The sequence below is a fragment of the Bubalus kerabau genome, chromosome 18, assembly GCF_029407905.1.
Source record: "Bubalus kerabau isolate K-KA32 ecotype Philippines breed swamp buffalo chromosome 18, PCC_UOA_SB_1v2, whole genome shotgun sequence".
Taxonomy (NCBI): Eukaryota; Metazoa; Chordata; class Mammalia; order Artiodactyla; family Bovidae; genus Bubalus; species Bubalus kerabau.
Genome location: NC_073641.1, coordinates 48,521,331 through 48,539,353, shown reverse-complemented (window position 1 = coordinate 48,539,353; position 18,023 = coordinate 48,521,331). Strand labels below are relative to the sequence as shown.

At 35.1% G+C, this 18,023-nt stretch overlaps 1 protein-coding gene across 3 annotated transcripts in view; it reads right to left on the bottom strand.

The window, feature by feature from the left end:
- Positions 1-13,217, bottom strand: part of LOC129632845 (cadherin-9) — an 85,423-nt gene extending 72,206 nt beyond the window's left edge. Inside the window, exon 1 of one of the 3 annotated variants that reach the window (XM_055554555.1) lies at positions 12,990-13,217. In XM_055554555.1, the coding sequence (XP_055410530.1) occupies positions 12,990-13,217 (228 nt within the window). The remainder of the gene's footprint in view (positions 1-12,989) is intronic. The other 2 variants (XM_055554556.1, XM_055554557.1) reach the window with 2 other exon arrangements.
- Between the last annotated feature and the right edge of the window lie 4,806 nt (positions 13,218-18,023).

Below are 18,023 nucleotides of genomic sequence, written 5' to 3'. Positions count from 1 at the left end.
ACTTCAGAAAAAAACTCACTTTTGCAAATTTGACCTTGTCTTGTATACCTGTATACATATAAATAAGATGATTTTTCTCATAAATGTTGCAAGTCCTACAGTAATTCAAATGTCTACTGTGAATATAATAAGAATGGTCCTCTTCACATATAATTCAAATTGAATACTGACATAAACTTTCATTTCCTCTACATTTTCTGATCCATAGCGAGGAAAAGAATGTTACCAAGTAAAAACCTCAAAAAATGCTTCTGACATAGAAGAGGCCATTCTTATCACAATTCACACATTTCAGCTACCTTTTATTCTATGAAATTCCTTGTGACATAAATGCAAACTCTGCTTCTTTTTAGGTTTACGCAAAGCTAAAAAGAGAGTCTCTATTTCTAGCCTTGACCGGAAAGTCAGAAAAGAGAATGTGTACTCTATGATTCCAGCATTATTCACCATAAAAATGGTCAAGATGAAGCACATAACCAGGAGTGAAATGACATGAGAGAAAATTAGGATTCACTCATCAGTCATATTATATCTCATAGAATACAAGTGAAGGTTATAGCCTTGAACACATCATTTTAAAGAGGCGATTTTTATACTCGGGGGAGTGTTAAATACAGCAATGTATTATCACTCTCACTATTTTATTCCAACTTTAGAGAAATACTTGTTTAGTAGGAACAACTTGAAACAGTATTATCCATTGTGCTCTCAGTGCATAAAATTCATTAAATATAAAAACCTGTGCGTCAAAAAGAAAGTTTAGATTGAATCATTGTTTTATATCATATTATTTGTATATGTTGCTAAATTCAACCACACACTTAAAATGCACTAACCACAGAATTCACTTTAGATTATTTGCTTACAAAGTTTAATATATTTACAAAGAAAGCTGTTCTTATTTCTTTAACACATGTGTGTGTTCATGTGTACATATGCCTGTACTATATTAAGATCATTGAAATTGAAAAGTAATTATTTTTTTAACAGCCTGCACACAAATACATACACACAGAAAGAAATACAATTGTTCTATGATTTTAAAAAATGCTATAAAATATACAATAATATCAAAGGGAAAACAGTAACTTCTACATGGCAGATGGGTAAATCGATCATAAAGAGTGATATCAAATATAGACCTTTTAAATTGAATAAGATGATAAGCAGGGAATACAATGGAGAGTATAAATAAATTGCGGAGGGATGGATATTAAATGGAAAAATAAAGAGTGATTTTGCCATGAATAATAGTGAATATTGGGCTCCCTAGTGGCTCAGTGGTAAAGAATTCACCAGCTAATGCAGGAAACAATCCCTGGATTGGGAAGATCCCCTGAAGAAGGAAATTGCAACCCACTCCAGTGTTCTTGCCTGGGAAATCCCATGGATAAGAAGAGCCCGGAGGGCTACAGTCCATGGGATTGCAAAAAAGTCAAAGTTGATTTAGCAATTAAACAACAACACAGTAGTGAATATTCAACTGTTAAGAACTTTAAAAGAATGATGATCTCAACATGTGAGCATTTTTCCTAAGTAAGAACCATTTAAAATGTTTTGGAGAGGATAACATTGATACTCATAATTTAGAAAAAGTACTCTGATTAGGTATAGAAAAGTAAATTGTTAGAAAAAAAACCAATAGAGGGAGTAATCGGACTTTTTAGGAATTTAATAGTATAAGAAAGCTGACTAGAGACTTTTAAGAGACTGAATATTGACAGAAGCAACACATATGTCAACACACCTATGAATTTGGAAGATAAATCAATAGAACCAATTACACAAGAGAAATAAACAGAGGAGACATCAATGATAAACTCAATGCATTGACGTCCCTTGAATATATTTTGTATTCCTTTTCTACTGTATGCTTTTCCCTGTGAGGAAAAAATGTTAAAAGAATTCTTGCCAGGACTTGCAGCAACATGGCCAAACACTTAAAAATGTCTTCTGGCATGGCACTTGTGATGAAGGTGCAGGAAAAAGTAAACTACTAAGGAGTGAGAACGCTGAGTCTTATTCGTAGGACTGCTAACTGCAGCAAAGTAATATTATGCTATGCTATGCTAAGTCACTTCAGTCGTGTCCGACTCTGTGTGACCCCATAGACGGCAGCCCACCAGGCTCCCCCATCCCTGGGATTCTCCAGGCAAGAACACTGGAGTGGGTTGCCATTTCCTTCTCCAATGCATGAAAGTGAAAAGTGAAAGTGAAGTCGCTCAGTCAAGTCGGACTCTTAGTGACCCCATGGACTGCAACCTACCAGGCTCCTCCGTCCATGGGATTTTCCAGGCAAGAGTACTGGAGTGGGGTGCTATTGCCTTCTGCAAAAGTAATATTAAGTGTATATATATATATATATATATATATATATATATACACTTATATATACTTATATATTAAGTGTATATATATATATATACTTATATATTAAGTGTGTATATATATATATATATATATATATATAATCTAACTTTGAAATTATGTCTGATCATGAGATGGGGCTTTAAGATTATTTACTCAATGTGCTCTCTATATTAACATATTTCATGATTTCAGGTAATGGTTTAAGAAATTGGAAAACCTAAGTTACCTGAATTAATGTGGAAGAATCTTTAGGTATCTGATTGCATAAATATATCATTTATTTTGTACTTTAGCTTATAGTCACTTTTATAACATCTATTTTAGATTTTACTCTTTTACTTAAAAAGTTCCTTGAAGATTAGCAGTGCAAGGCATATATATATATATATATATATGTATATACACACATATACATATATCCAGAGAAAGCAATGGCACCCCACTCCAGTACTCTTGCCTGGAAAATCCCATGGGCAGAGGAGCCTGATAGGCTGCAGTCCATGGGATGGCTAAAAGTCGGACACAACTGAGCGAGTTCACTTTCACTTTTCACTTTCATGCATTAGAGAAGGAAATGGCAACCCACTCCAGTGTTCTTGCCTAGAGAATCCCAGTGACGGGGGAGCCTAGTGGGCTGCCGTCTATGGGGTCGCACAGAATCGGACACAACTGAAGCGACTTAGCAGCAGCAGCAGCAGCATATATATATCAACTGTATTGATATACAGTTAAGAAAATTTAAACTCATCAAAAGCATATGATTATAGAACAATAACTATCAATTTCAACTTCTTTCATTACCAAAGTTTTGTAACAAGTTTCAGCGATCTGAGTGTGTCTCTCTACCTAATATACCTTCAATAACATGTTAAAATATTTATTTTGTGAACATTTTTTATTGTGATCTGATTTTCTGTTTTAATGTGTTTAACATGAATAAATTTAAGATTAAAACAATGCTTATAATGTATCTTTACTTTTTAAATTATGTTGAAAATTAACACAATAACATGTAAAGTTTATATTATTTCAGTTCAGTTCAGTTCAATCGCTCAGTTGTGTCCGACTCTTTGCGACCAAATGAATCACAGCTCGCCAGGCCTCCCTGTCTATCACCATCTCCCAGAGTTCACTCAAACTCACGTGCATTGAGTTGGTGATGCTATCCAGCCACTTCATCCTCTGTTGTTCCCTTTTCCTCCTCCCCTGAATCCCTCTGAGCATCAGAGTCTTTTCCAAAGAGTCAACTCTTTGCGTGAGGTAGACAAAGTACTGGAGTTTCAGCTTTGGCATCATTCCTTCCAAAGAACACCCAGGACTGATCTCGTTTAGAATGGAATGGTTGGATCTCCTTGCAGTCCAAGGGAGTCTCAGGAGTCTTCTCCAACACCACAGTTCAAAAGCATCAATTCTTCGGCGCTCAGCTTTCTTCACAGTTCAACTCTCACATACATACATGACCACAGGAAAAACCATAGCCTTGACTAGATGGACCTTTGTTGGCAAAGTAATGTCTCTGCTTTTCAATATGCTATCTAGGTTGGTCATAACTTTTCTTCCAAGGAGTAAGTGTCTTTTAATTTCATGGCTGTAGTCACCATCTGCAGTAATTTTGGAGTCCGAAAAAATAAAGTCTGCCACTGTTTCCCCTGTTTCCCTATCTATTTCCCATGAAGTGATGGGACCAGATGCCATGATCTTCGTTTTCTGAATATTGAGATTTAAGCCAACTTTTCCACTCTCCTCTTTCACTTTCATCAAGAGGCTTTTTAGTTCCTCTCACTTTCTGCCATAAGGGTGGTGTCATCTGCATATCTGAGGTTATTGATATTCCTTCTGGCAATCTTGATTCCAGCTTGTGCTTCTTCCAGCCTAGTGTTTCAAATGATGTACTCTGCATATAAGTTAAATAAGCAGGGTGACAATATACAGCCTTGATATACTCCTTTTCCTATTTGGAACCAGTCTGTTGTTCCATGTCCAGTTCTAACTGTTGCTTCCTGACCTGCATATAGGTTTCTCAAGAGGCAGGTCAGGTGGTCTGGTATTCCCATCTCTTTCAGAATTTTCCACAGTTTATTGTGATCCACACAGTCAAAGGCTTTAGCATGGCTCAATTTTAACTATCTTGCATAATATATTTTAAAACTTAATTTTCTCCTTTTTTGCTCCATTTTGTTAAAATCATGTTTGATGTTAAGAAAAGGCCATCTTTAATGAGCTAAATAATGACTTATGTACCTATGAAAATGAATAAGTAAAAAGGCATGATATGTGATTTATTTTTCTTTTTGCAAAACTTCATTAATGACATTCAGTGGGTTTAGAAGCTATTCGCCTGTTCAACTTTAGCTCTATCTTGTGGTTAATCAGTGTAATGATTATAACAGCTGATGATACCCTTACAGTCCGGTGCTAAAAAACCTAGATTACTATCAACATGGAATTGAATGCCAATATATACCAGACACTGAACTAGCGGGGGTTGGGGGGAGGGGGAATCTATATTTTCAAGGACTAAACCAGCCTGAATAGATAAAATGGAACTATTTTTACAAAATGCAGTAAAACAAAATGGTAATATTTATGTTTATTTTACATAACTGTAACATACACAGTAGAAGAGTAAATAGTTTAAAAGATACAGGCTAACTATTGAAACTTGACTTTTGCCTGCATGCTCTCATTGATGTACTGGTAGATTGAGTGGAGCTGTTCAAAACTTCCCTGGAAAGAAAGGTCATTTATCACTTTTTCTTGTGGGGCATTTGATGTGTGAATGGAAAAGCAGAAATGTGACTCTAAAATAGACTTGCTGGTCCAGACAAGGCGTGAATAGAAAACACTTGCAAACGGTCATAGCAAATTTCCTTTCGAAGGTCTGAGTTCTTTTCCAGGAAGAAAACAGTGAGCCATCATGTTTCTTTACATGTCAGAGAACTTTAAAATGCCAAGGACTGTATTCTTTAAAGTGGCATATCACAGTAAGGAACTGATTCACACTATCACTTATGATGTAAAGCATTCTGACAGTCTTACCTAATATAATCAACCATGAAACAGAAATAATAAGTATACATTTGGGGAAAAGAGTTTACTTTGACTTAGAACATTTGAAACATTTTTAAGTCTTACAATATTATAATAAATCTTACTGGTTCATGAAACATGCATAGTCACATCATGAAGCATTTTCTCAAAATCAGTCTTGATATTTGGCATTTTATCCTCACAGGTAGCTGCACTGTACAAATATATCCACTAAGAATAATTATGAATGTATGACCCCAAGAAATATACAAACAGACAAAACTGCTTGATGACACAAACCACCAAGCAAAAGAGGTGGTACTGCAAAGCCTATGACTCTGAGTTAAATTTCTGTGGCCTAAACCACCACATTATTACCAGACTTTTCCTCTGAGGGCATTTTCCAGTGATAGAGTTAGGAATATTTAATTAGACCCCAGGAAGGAAGAAGTAATATCACTGGGCTGAGGAGACAGTGGTTGGAGTTTGGGTTTGCCAGAGTAGACAGAAACCGCAGAGCACAATCTTAAGGAGGAGATAGTAACAGAAAATGGAACCCTCAAGTCTCTGTCAACATCTCTAAGTTGATGTCTAAACTTCACATGAACAATATCTGACTTTAATAAACAGTAGAAAATGTCAGCAAGAAGGCTAAGGAGTTGTGGATTTCATCAGTAGGAAATGGAAGAGTTCAATATTGCCAAGTTATTTTGGATTTGCAACTACATCAAACCTCCTATAGAGCTCAAGAAGAGACAAATCCTAGAAGTAATGACAAACTGAAATGGTTCAGCCATACTATAAAGCAAATGAGTGATAAAACAAATTGGGTAAAGTAAAAACTTTCCTTTTCAAAATACTTGACCTCTATCTGATCATTTCATAGGCCCTTTTCCAGGAAGTATCTAACATCTTTTCCCATAATCTCATCTTCACTCTTTTGCTTTAAGTCCTACATCAGGTGCTTCCTCCTACATGAAGCCCATCTTCATTCTTCCCAGCTAGAATCTACTGTCAAAGTTATGAAGTCATCTATCAAAACTGTATTTATGGCAGAATTTTAATTATTTTTGTTTACTAGCTTATTTCCTATACACAATATGTGACCCTTGGGCTTTGAATTTGTGTTAGATTGTTTTTTTTTTATTTTCTCAAAGTATTTGACATCATATATTTACTCAAATTAACATTGAGGTGCTATCTCAATAGATTTTCATTGAGTGTTTATTAATCTGGGTCCTGAGAGATTGACACTATATATCACAAAAAGAGCAGAGAAAACATCAAAGAAATATACTTTATAATCACTTTTACTCCAAAATAATTACTACCTTATAAATTATACTGTAAATGGAATCAATATTATATATTTTATAATTGTTTACAACATGTTTATAATTAAAATAGCAATCTTACAACACTATAATCTCCCATGCCTGTAGGACTTTAGTTTTGTTATATATTTTCTTTCTGTATATATTGCAAATTGCTTTATACATTGCTATCATTTATTATTTAGGTATTTTATTACCAGTTTAAAAGCAAAAGATTTTTAAAAAATCATGTTATATTAAGTGATTCCCATTTCTAGCCATGCTTTTTATTTTCATGTGTAGACCTTAATTTCTGTATGTTGTCATTTCCCTTAAAACCAAAAACTTCCTTTAGCATTACTTCTAGTGTGTTTGCTGGAAGCAAAATTTTTTAGCTCTTTTTAATCTGAAAATGTCATTATTTCACTTTTATTTTTGAAAAAAAAATTTTTATTGAATATTGAAATATCAACTGATCTGAGGGGTGAAGGGTTGGGAGGTCCAACAGGGACAGAAGGGATGTATGTGTACAAATAGCTGATTCACTTTGTTATACAGCAGAAGCTAATACAACATTATAAAGCAACTATATCCTAATAAAAAAGAAAGAAATAGTGTGCAACAATTTCTGAGAATTAAACATTAAATTAAGTCAAGGGAAAAGTCTGTTTACTGCGGTGATAGCAGTGGTAGAGGGCTGGGGTATTCCAGTTCCGGTGGTGAGGGGACTGGTAGTCAGAAGGAAATGACAGCACTCTATTGTAAACGTAGAGTTGTATAGAATTCAGTATGAAATAAGCCTTTGTAGACTCTCCTGAGCACCTCGCCTTAATGCTTAGTATTTTTTTCATATGTTCTCAGTTTTAAACAATGAATCTATAAAGAGCATTTTGGGATACAGTGTGCCCATAGATCAGATGCAGTTGCTACCTGGACTGCATCATAAGTAATGACATTCTAAAACCTTTGTAAAGATCATTTATTTAGATTCAGAAAAAACACTGTAATGTTCTATAACCATTTATCAAATAGCCTTCAGGAAATTTCAGCCTTTATTTCTGTCTCTGTACAAATCATACCGCCATATCCTACCTAAAAGCCTAAGAGAAAACTGCCTATCCAAGAACATTATTTTATATTTTCTTGGGGGAAAGACACATATTTAGTGACCACATCAACCTGTAAAAGTGCAAGAGAGTTATTCCATCCCCTGATACTCAATAAATGTAAATCAGATTCCTAACCTTTTGACAATTGGTACTTCTGTTTTGCTTCATTTTTGTTAAAACCTACATCAATAGTATCCAGCTGTAACCAAGAGTTTCATGAATGTTAAAAACTCTTTTCTAGTTTATAATTTTATGATTATATTTTGGATGATTTCAGCTATGGAATAGTACATGTTTTTGAAATAAACTATAAATAATTGAGAGCTATTTTGTAAAAAAGATAACTTGAATTTAGATGGTGACTATTAATAGGCAGTTCAACAACTTCCCTGAGAAAAGTAAGCATAAATATTACATATCTTTGAATTAAAATATATTGGTCAATTAAGTTGATATATTAAAATTATTTTATGAATACTAAAATTTTGTTCAAAAATAATAATTGTCAATAATTGCTTTATCTGTAAATTTATCTCATTATGCAATAAATGTGTTCTAACAGCCAAATATTAAAATAATACAATTAACTTCTGCTCATTAAGTGTAGACATATGATCAACTGATTATTAATCCATAAGTATGGATTTTTCAAGATCTAAACTTAATATATAAAAAACCAATTGTGTATGAAGTTTCTCTACAAGAATAGTAGGAACCTTTGCTATACTTTTTCTTAACTTTACTTTAATTATTCTCTTGAGCGATATTAGTACTGCCCAAGTATTTCAGTCACACATCTATTCACATTACTGAGAAATCACATGGCTATTGTTATGACTTTGTAATCTTCAAGAATAAGAAGCAAAGGTTTCCCTCATTGAAGAAAACAGAATCAGTAAACCTCAGCTTGCATTATTGTGGAAAAAAAAAATGCTTTTTATTTTAACATGTCTGACTTTTCTCTTGTATTACAAAGACGTGAAATGACATAAGAAAATATTCTACAACATTTCCTTATAAAAGTATCCTCACAATGTATCCCTTAGTCCTCCACTACACCCTGACACTGAAAGCAAAATGATCATTCCAGAACTGTGCTCCACTCATGATGAATTTGTACACTAGTTCAACAGGGATTCACATCCCATGATGTATAAGAAAACATCACAGCATTGAATTTTCAGCATTTCATAGTAGTGGTCTAATTGCACCCCACTAGACTAGCTTTTATTTAGGGGGGTGTGTGTGTGTGTTTGTTTCTTGCTGTATGCAATCCCAACCCTTAGATTTATCCACATGAAATTTTAAAAATTTGTATTAGCACTTCCTAGCTACAGACTCAGCTCCCTTACTCCACAATCCTAGAAAACAACAGGAATTTGGAGTTAGGAAATCTTAATGACATTTTAATTTAACCTAACAAGAATCTGAAGTTTGGGAAAGTTAGCTGACTTACAACTTTTGCACTGTTACTGAATGGCACAATCAGGACTGAATCTTGTAAGCTTTATGTTTGGTGTGTGTACACTTGTATATTTATTAAATTCCACAGCTGCCATTTTTTTTGTTCTAAGACTGCTGCTGCTGCTGCTAAGTCACTTCAGTCGTGTCCGACTCTGTGCGACCCCATAGACAGCAGCCCACCAGGCTCCCCTGTCCCTGGGATTCTCGAGGCAAGAACACTGGAGTGGGTTGCCATTTCCTTCTCCAATGCATGAAAGTGAAGAGTGAAAGTGAAATCACTCAGTCGTGTCCGACTCTTAGCAAACCTCATGGACTGCAGCCTACCAGGCTGCTCTGTCCATGGGATTTTCCAGGCAAGAGTAATTGAACCCTAGATTTTACATCCAAGGATCAGATACACTTCTAAATTTCTATAATTCTATATCAGCTATAAATTAATATATCTTACCATATTCTGTGATACCTAGCTTCTGAAAAATAAGAAGAAAAAAAAAAAAACCTTTGAAAATTTCTTCCCATTAGAAGCTCCTATTTTTTCCCAATCTTGATGCACGGTAGATACAGTAGGTCTTCACTCAGGGTATTACCACTGCAATGGATTCTTGAAGATTCAGTTTAAGTTTACCCAGGGAAACCAGAGCAAGGTGGTCAAAAAGACAATATGTCTTGTGTTCAAAATATTAATCTGTCATCAAAACTCAAGTGTTTGACCAAGTTCAAGGGTGAGAGCTGAGCTAGCTGTATATGCAAGTGAGCAATAATGTCAAATGCTAGGAGAGCAGATTAGGAGAGAATTTACAGAGCCTTAAGAGTTTAAAAGACACTTACTCCTTCGAAGGAAAGTTATAACCAACCTAGATAGCATATTAAAAAGCAGAGACATTACTTTGCCAACAGAGGTCCGTCTAGTCAACGCTATTGTATGGATGTGAGAGTTGGACTGTAAAGAAAGCTGAGTGCTGAAGAACTGATGTTTTTGAAATGCGGTGTTGGAGAAGACTCTTGAGAGTCCCTTGGACTGCAAGGAGATCCAACCAGTCCATTCTAAAGGAGAGCAGCCCTGGGTGTTCTTTGGAAGGAATGATGCTAAAGCTGAAACTCCAATACTTTAGCCACCTCATGCGAAGAGTGGACTCACTGGAAAAGACTCTGATGTTGGGAGGGATTGGGGGCAGGAGGAGAAGGGGATGACAGAGGATGAGATGGCTGGATGGCATTACTGACTCGATGCATGTGAGTTTGAGTGAACTCCGGGAGTTGGTGATGGACAGGGAGGCCTAGTGTGCTGCAATTCATGGGGTCGCAAAGAGTCGGACACGACTGAGCAACTGAATTGAACTGAGCTGAAGAGTTTAATAGGGCTTCCTGGGTGGCTCAGGTGGTAAAGAATCTCCCTCGATGCAGGAGAACTGGGGTTCAATCCCTGGGTAGGGACGATCCCCCTGGAGAAGTAGATGGCAACCCACTCCAATATTCTTGCCTGGAAAATCCCATGGACCAGAGGAGCCTGGTTCCCTACAGTCCATGGGGTCACAAAGAGTTGGACACAACTGAGCGACTGACACAACAGAAAAGCTTGATAAATGCTAAGGAGTAGTTGAAATCACATTTTTATAATGAACTAAATAGGTGGTGACAGCATATCTAAGACAAGGTCTTCTTACAAAAGAGATAAAGTAGTTTTTCCAAACAGTGTTTTATTTTGTTGAAGATTTTCTTTCATATGAGTGTTGTTTCCATTGGTAATATAAAAATATTTGACACATAGTTTTGGTTTGAATATCCTCAATGGAAAAATTTTGCTATTTTAATGTGTTTTATATTTTGGGTTCATGATCTTGTTGAAACTTGTCCATGATCAAAGTGAGGTTATTTTCCCAAGTACCAAGTGACAAAATATTTTATTAAAAGTAATTTAATAAAAGCAGGTCCCACTTCACTATTTTTTGACAGATTATAGAACTAATTAAAAATGAACAAGGAGCAAGAAGATCTAAAGCATAACGTATATTTTTAAATGTCAGTGCAGTAATGGTGATCAGTTAATTAATGTGCAATCAATATTTAGAAGTATTTCTGTTTATGGCTAAAAATAAATGCTTGTAGAGGAGCCTTGATTACCTTTAGATTACTAGTATCTCTTTTTATCTGTATCTATTCTTCTGTATCTGTGAATCTCCAAGGATAAATCCCTTTGTGCAAGGCCCCATGAACTGAATCTGTCCTTTACACATTGCCTTAGGAACAGAATCATAAGGCAATTTCAAGTCCTCAGACACAAACATTTGTCAGTTGAACTTGTAATATCCTGATGTTAGTTATTAAATATAGTGTGAGAAGTGATGTTAAATGAGGGATGTTGGAAGGTGCCATGTGACTAACCTAAGGCAAAATAAAAGGGAAAAAAGAGTCAGGAAGTGAAATGCATGGAGCAAAATGAATATGACTTAAGGAACCAGAGGAGAGAGATATCAAAAGAAAAGGAAATAATAGGTTAAAAGAAGTTACATTTGAAAAAAAAATATCTACTGTCACATACAGAGAGTAAAGAATTAACCAAGATTTTGTCTATTTCACCAATATTTCTGATCTAATAGCAATAAGGATAACTTTTGTGATACTGGGTACTTTTCATGTTTTCCTTTTTGTCTGATTCTATCCGATTTGCCCAAGTTGCCAGTGAGTCAAACAATGTTTATATCATTAGAGTCACTTCTAGTGTCTTGTGCCACAAATAAAAAATAAATAAATACATGACTAATGGGAAATTTTAGTATTAATAATTATTTATTTTGTTTTCTGCTCAGAATTTGAAACTATCTCAGCACTGGGCACAAACTGGGGGATAATTCACAATGAAAAAAAGGAATTAGTGTATGTGTGGAATAGAATGAATGTGATTGGTAAGAGGACAATAGATAATTAAAAGATTCTGGATGGCAGAAAGAATATGTCACCTATTTCAAGACACAGCAGAAAGAGGAGTGAGGCAATAACTCTATTTCGTCGAAACTGGATACAAGAAGGGGGTTATGTATTCCCTGCTGCCATTTGGTCGTGATTGTTAATGAGCAAGTTTTCACTTGCTGCAACTGGAATGGAATTAAGTCTGTCTAAGGGTAATGTCTTTTTTCTAGTTCTTTTTTTTTTTTTTTTCTTTTCTTCTTCTCTCTGCTTTAAATCCTTTGGTCTGGATTATAGGCAAGCTATAGTTCATTTTGACTGATTAGGAGACAGAAGCATCTAGAAGTATTCAAATTACTTGTTTTTCATATACAGCATACTATTCTTAATTACAACAAATTATTCATCAGCAGAGACTAATATATTTTAGTAACAATTGTATATTATACTTTTATTTGCTTTGCCTTATATAATGCATCAAATTATTTTTACTCATGACTTAATTTTTGAAAAATCTTTTAGATACATGCACATGAAATTATATCATATTTAGCTGATTAATAGTGAATTAAGTCCACAAATAGTTTGTTCTTTGAGGCTTACTATGAATACTGACCTAATCTAACTACCTAAATAAATCACATTCCCCACATTATCCTACTGAATGAATTGACAACATGATACCTCTGCATATTGACATTAGTCAAATACTTTAAAATAATTATTAGTGACATGGAAAATTGATGTAAAAAATAACTATCACTTTCAACTTCTAGACTTATCATATAAAAACTCTTACCTTGCCTACGTATTGTGTGTCTGTACCTGTATACTCTTCCAACAAGAAGAACTGATTCCACATCCAGCCACGCTTGGTACGATGTAGCATTTTACCATCATCTTGTGTCAGACCCACTATCCTTTCACTCAGTAAATCACTGCTACCTTTTTCTTGAAATGGGATAGCATCAGTTGTATGATACATATAGGTCCAGATGAATAGTGATAGGCAATGATAAGTCCTCATTATCTGTGGCTTCTGCAGGAAAGCAAATTCAATGTACTGTCTTTTTCACCTGAAAAGTAGTAGGAGAAAAATAGTTTATTAGACTGTGTTTCTTTTCCATATAACCTGTAACCTGCAAAACTTTCCTGAAGTTATATTATTTAGATGTTATAAATAATATATTGACATATTTTTAGATATACATCAATGGATTGTCATTAAAAACTTATATTGATAGTAAAGGAGAAGTATATAAAAAACATAAACAGAAAACAGTTGAATTACTGCTACTGTATTATGACATGTACATGTGAATATATTCATATTTTAAAATATTCATTATTTTGAAAAAAAGTATGCTCTATAATACACCAAAGATCATATTGAGTTCTTAAAGTCTCAAGACCAATGAAAGTGGAATATTTATTAATATATAAATATATATGAACAAGAACACTATTTTCTGTCCACAGTCTACCAAATTTTATAAGCTGTTTCTCCTCCAGCACCTCTTTCTCTCCTTTCTCTTCTCTTTTCTTCTGTAACATGTTAAGATGTTGCCTCAAGGCAAATTAAATGATACCAAATATACTTTGGATTGTGCCTTTAATTACTTAGCAGTGTAAGGTTGATCCTTTACAATCAATAACTTTTTTCCCAACTATCAGTTGAGTAAGTGAGGAGAATGTCCTCTCCTCCTGTTCATTTATACTATCCTGTTTGATATTATAAAAAAAACCACATATTTATTTCAAATAATAGTAATAACAAAAAGGAAAATACAAAATTGGTATTGCAAAATAAGATAGGCAGTTTTACCTATGAGATAATTTGATCCAGAATTTTGAAATGTTTTAGTATTTAAAAATTAATTTTATCTATTAGTACTTTGCTTTAATTTGAAACATATATAATCTAGAACATTTGAGATGTTGTTACTGATTATAATGATTTGAAAAGCAAGGAAAACCCATCTCAAACTAGTACAGGCAAAAGTAAATAAATAATTCATTAGATTATAACATCAAATTAAGTGTGGAAAGGAGAGGATGAAAGGAGAAGAAACTGGGCACTTTCTGCTCATGAAAACTGAGAATTAGGGCTTTGGGTACTGGAGTTCTTTTTTTTTCCCTTCTCTCTCTCACACACACTTTTCTCTGGCTTCAACCTAAGGCTTCTCAACCTGATGAAATCTGCAAATACATGAATTTCAGACTCAACATCTTCCAATTAAGAAAGCAACTGATAGTCTTTTCTATTTTGAGTTTACAAAACAAAAAAATCCTAGAAATGCACTCCAATTTACCTGGCCTCGGCCAGATGTCCAGTACTAGACTATGTACCGTGGATTTAGTTGCGGTTATTAAGACTTCCCTGGTGGCTCAGATGTTAAAGCGTCTGTCTACAATGTGGGAGACCTGGGTTCGATCCCTGGGTTGGGAAGATTCTCTCCTGGAGAAGGAAATGGCAATCCACTCCAGTACTATTGCTTGGAAAATCCCATGGACAGAGGAGCCTGGTAGGCTACCGTCCATGGGGTCGCAAATAGTCTGACACAACTGAGCGACTTCACTTACTTACTTATCAAGTCATAAAAGTCATATATAACCCTCAAGCTTGGCTTATCCCTTATTATCTGAGACTTTTGGATACTTACCTGCATCATGAGGTCTCAACTACTTCTTTTATAAAAGGAGAACAATCATTACCTGTCTCATAATGTAGTGGTATTTATTTTATTTTGAACATTTATCACAAAGTCATAGCTATTTATAATACAAAGATTAAATTTTTACAGTAGCATATACCTATGAGAACACTGAGGTGTGAAGAATTAAGTAATCTGACAAAATTCATACAGATAGTACATGTTGGAGTTAGTTTTTAGATTCTCAGCTTTAAACTAATTTTTACATAATACATGTAGCTCATAGTAAATCAGCACAGTGCTAGCATACAATTCCCCAATATGTTAGTGTTTTCGTTATCAATCAATGAGGTTTGCTCCCAATGTATACCAATATAATAAAGATGGATACTTGCTATGGTACAGACCTTGTCCACCTATATGTACTCTAATTTCCATACTTATTATTTAAAAAAAGTTCTTACTTAACAAAATACATATATGTAACCACAGATCTACACACTCAGAATGAGAGAACTCAAAGTCATGTTATTATTTTTTACTCTGAAAGCATGGGTGGTGATAATTATTACTGATGGGAGAAAATTTCACTTATTGAGGTTTGAGAAAGTCATTCTGGCTTATACCTGATTTAAGTTGAACTTTATGCTAATTAAAAAAGCCTACCTGTGGTCTATTGAACATACATTGCAAATCTGTTTTAACCATTTAAGAAGAGAGTACATTTGAAAACCAAAATGGAGTAATTGCGGTTTAGTCATCCAAATGGACATAGTTTCAGACATGTTCCTGCATCACTGAGAACTTGAATGTCCTGATTTCAGATTCAACACCACCAGTCATTCTCAAATTAACATCCTATAGTAGCCACAACATTATGGTTTCAAGGTCTTCCCTTTTAACTCTGCAACCATTTTGGAGACCAACTTATCCTTGCTTAACAAGTATCCTTACTTCTTGCAGCTCCAATCCTAGTTCTTGATGAGCAGTTTATGTAATTTTTAATGCATAAAGGTTTTTGCCTTTATCAGTCATCACCATTTTGTAGTCCAGCAAAACACAATTCAAGTTCTTGTTTCTGTGTCTCTGGAGCTCTTGTGCTCTGTTTGGCTCAGAGAAAACCCTTTGTTTTTCCTTACAATAGATTGTTTATTACTTCCATCAACAACCTCATTATAGATTGTTCATTGATCATTCCTGTTGACTTTACATAACTAGTAGTAATCTTGTAAACTACTGAAAACTGGGAAATTTAACCACAACCCATAAAACTGTGAAATAAATTTCAGAACAGTACAACAGCAAATAATGCATGGAAAACATATAATGAAAGGTATCTAATGGTCAATAGTTTAGAATATGCCCCACATTTTATCAGGGATGAAAGTGTAAGTGAAGTCACTCAGTCATGTCCAACTCTTTGTGACCTCATGGATTGCAGCCTACCACGCTCCTGTATCCATGGGATTTTCCAGGCAAGAACACTGGAGTGGCTTGCCATTTCCTTCTCCAAGAGATCTTCCCAGGGATTGAACCTGGGTCTCCCGCATTGTAGGCAGATTCCTTATCATCTGAGCCACCAGGGAAGTCCTTTATCAGGGATGGTGTGGTAGAAAATGAGCAGCCAGAGAATCTCAAGAATAGCTGTTAACTCACTTTGATAAATAATCACACTTCCTTAGTAGACTATACTGGGTACCCTGGTTTCTTCCCACTGGGAGATTTCCATGAGAAATTGAAGAGCATTCTTCATTTCCTGTCATTTGTTCTGTGATATCTACTTTAGGTAGCATGTAAGTCTTTAAGCTGAAAAGTTCAGTTGTATTAGATGGAGCCAAAGACTTAGGCAGAGGCCAGCATTCCATAGGTCTCTATAATCTATCATAAGAAATTTGCTTTCATTTCAGTGCAAAATGGAAAGCACTTATGCTTAGAAAAGCTCATGCTTAGAAAAGACCAACTTGGCTACAGATTGGGAAACAGGTTAGAGGATAGGAAATGGTTTGGGGAGACAGTCTATCACTGTAATCCAGAAAGTGATGATGATGGCTCGCAGAGAAGTGGTTTGAAGTGGACACTGAATCTCTGCTCAGATAGCCTTTGATTCTTTAATATGGCCACATACACACACTATATGCACTGCAATTTTGTATGCTTTGCTTCTAATGGCCTGCACCTGCTACTCTCTTTGAAGGACTTCCCTTGGTTACTAGAGACACTTTGCCCACAGGCACAGGGAGCCCAAAGTGCCTGCAAGTTTACAACTGTCTCTCATGGAATCCCTGAGCCACTGTTTAACAGGTGCAGAAATATTAAAAACCAACATGTTATTTGCATCCTGCAGCTCCCCTAAAGAATCATGCTGAGCCTGGACTGACTGAAATAACACCCTCACTTAGATTCTTTTTCTTGTCTTGTTTTCCCACTCTCTCCCACACTTCCTGACCTGGAAGCAATCTGTTAACCAATCACTTGCACCCAAATCCTTGCCTGTTTCTGGGGAAATGAAGACCAGAGTAAGATCTTCATAGTCAATATTCAAAAGAGAATGTTGATTGCATTGATTTAGTTCAGTTCAGTTGCTCAGTCATGGCCGATTCGTTGCGACCCCATGGGCTACAGCACACCAGGCTTCCCCATCCATCATCAACTCCCAGAGCCTGCTTAAACTCATGTCCATTGAGTCAATGATGCCATCCAACCATCTCATCCTCTCATTCGCTTCTCCTGCCTCCAATCTTTCCCAGCTTCAGGGTCTTTTCCAATGAGTCAGTTCTTCATATCAGGTGGCCAAAGTATTAGAGTTTCAGCTTCAGCATCAGTCTTTGTATCGATTATAAAGTATTAAATAAAGGAGAAATCAATTATAATTCCTAGATTATTAGTTTGTAAACTAGGCAAATGATTGAACAAAATCTTGAGCCACTTGGAGTGTCATTTATATCGAAGAGGGAAAAGATACATTAGAAAAATTGTTTCATTTTTCTCCTTGCTCTTGGTCAAAATTAAATCTTTTTTTTTTTTTCCTACTGCTACTACTAACATTTCAGCATAATAATAGGAAGCAAAGTTATTCACTGGTCTACTGACTTTATATAGTTTAATTTATATATTTATGCAACCTTTTAAACTAAAGTCTTCTGTAACTCCTCATAGTTTTCATATTGAAAGGAAACTGA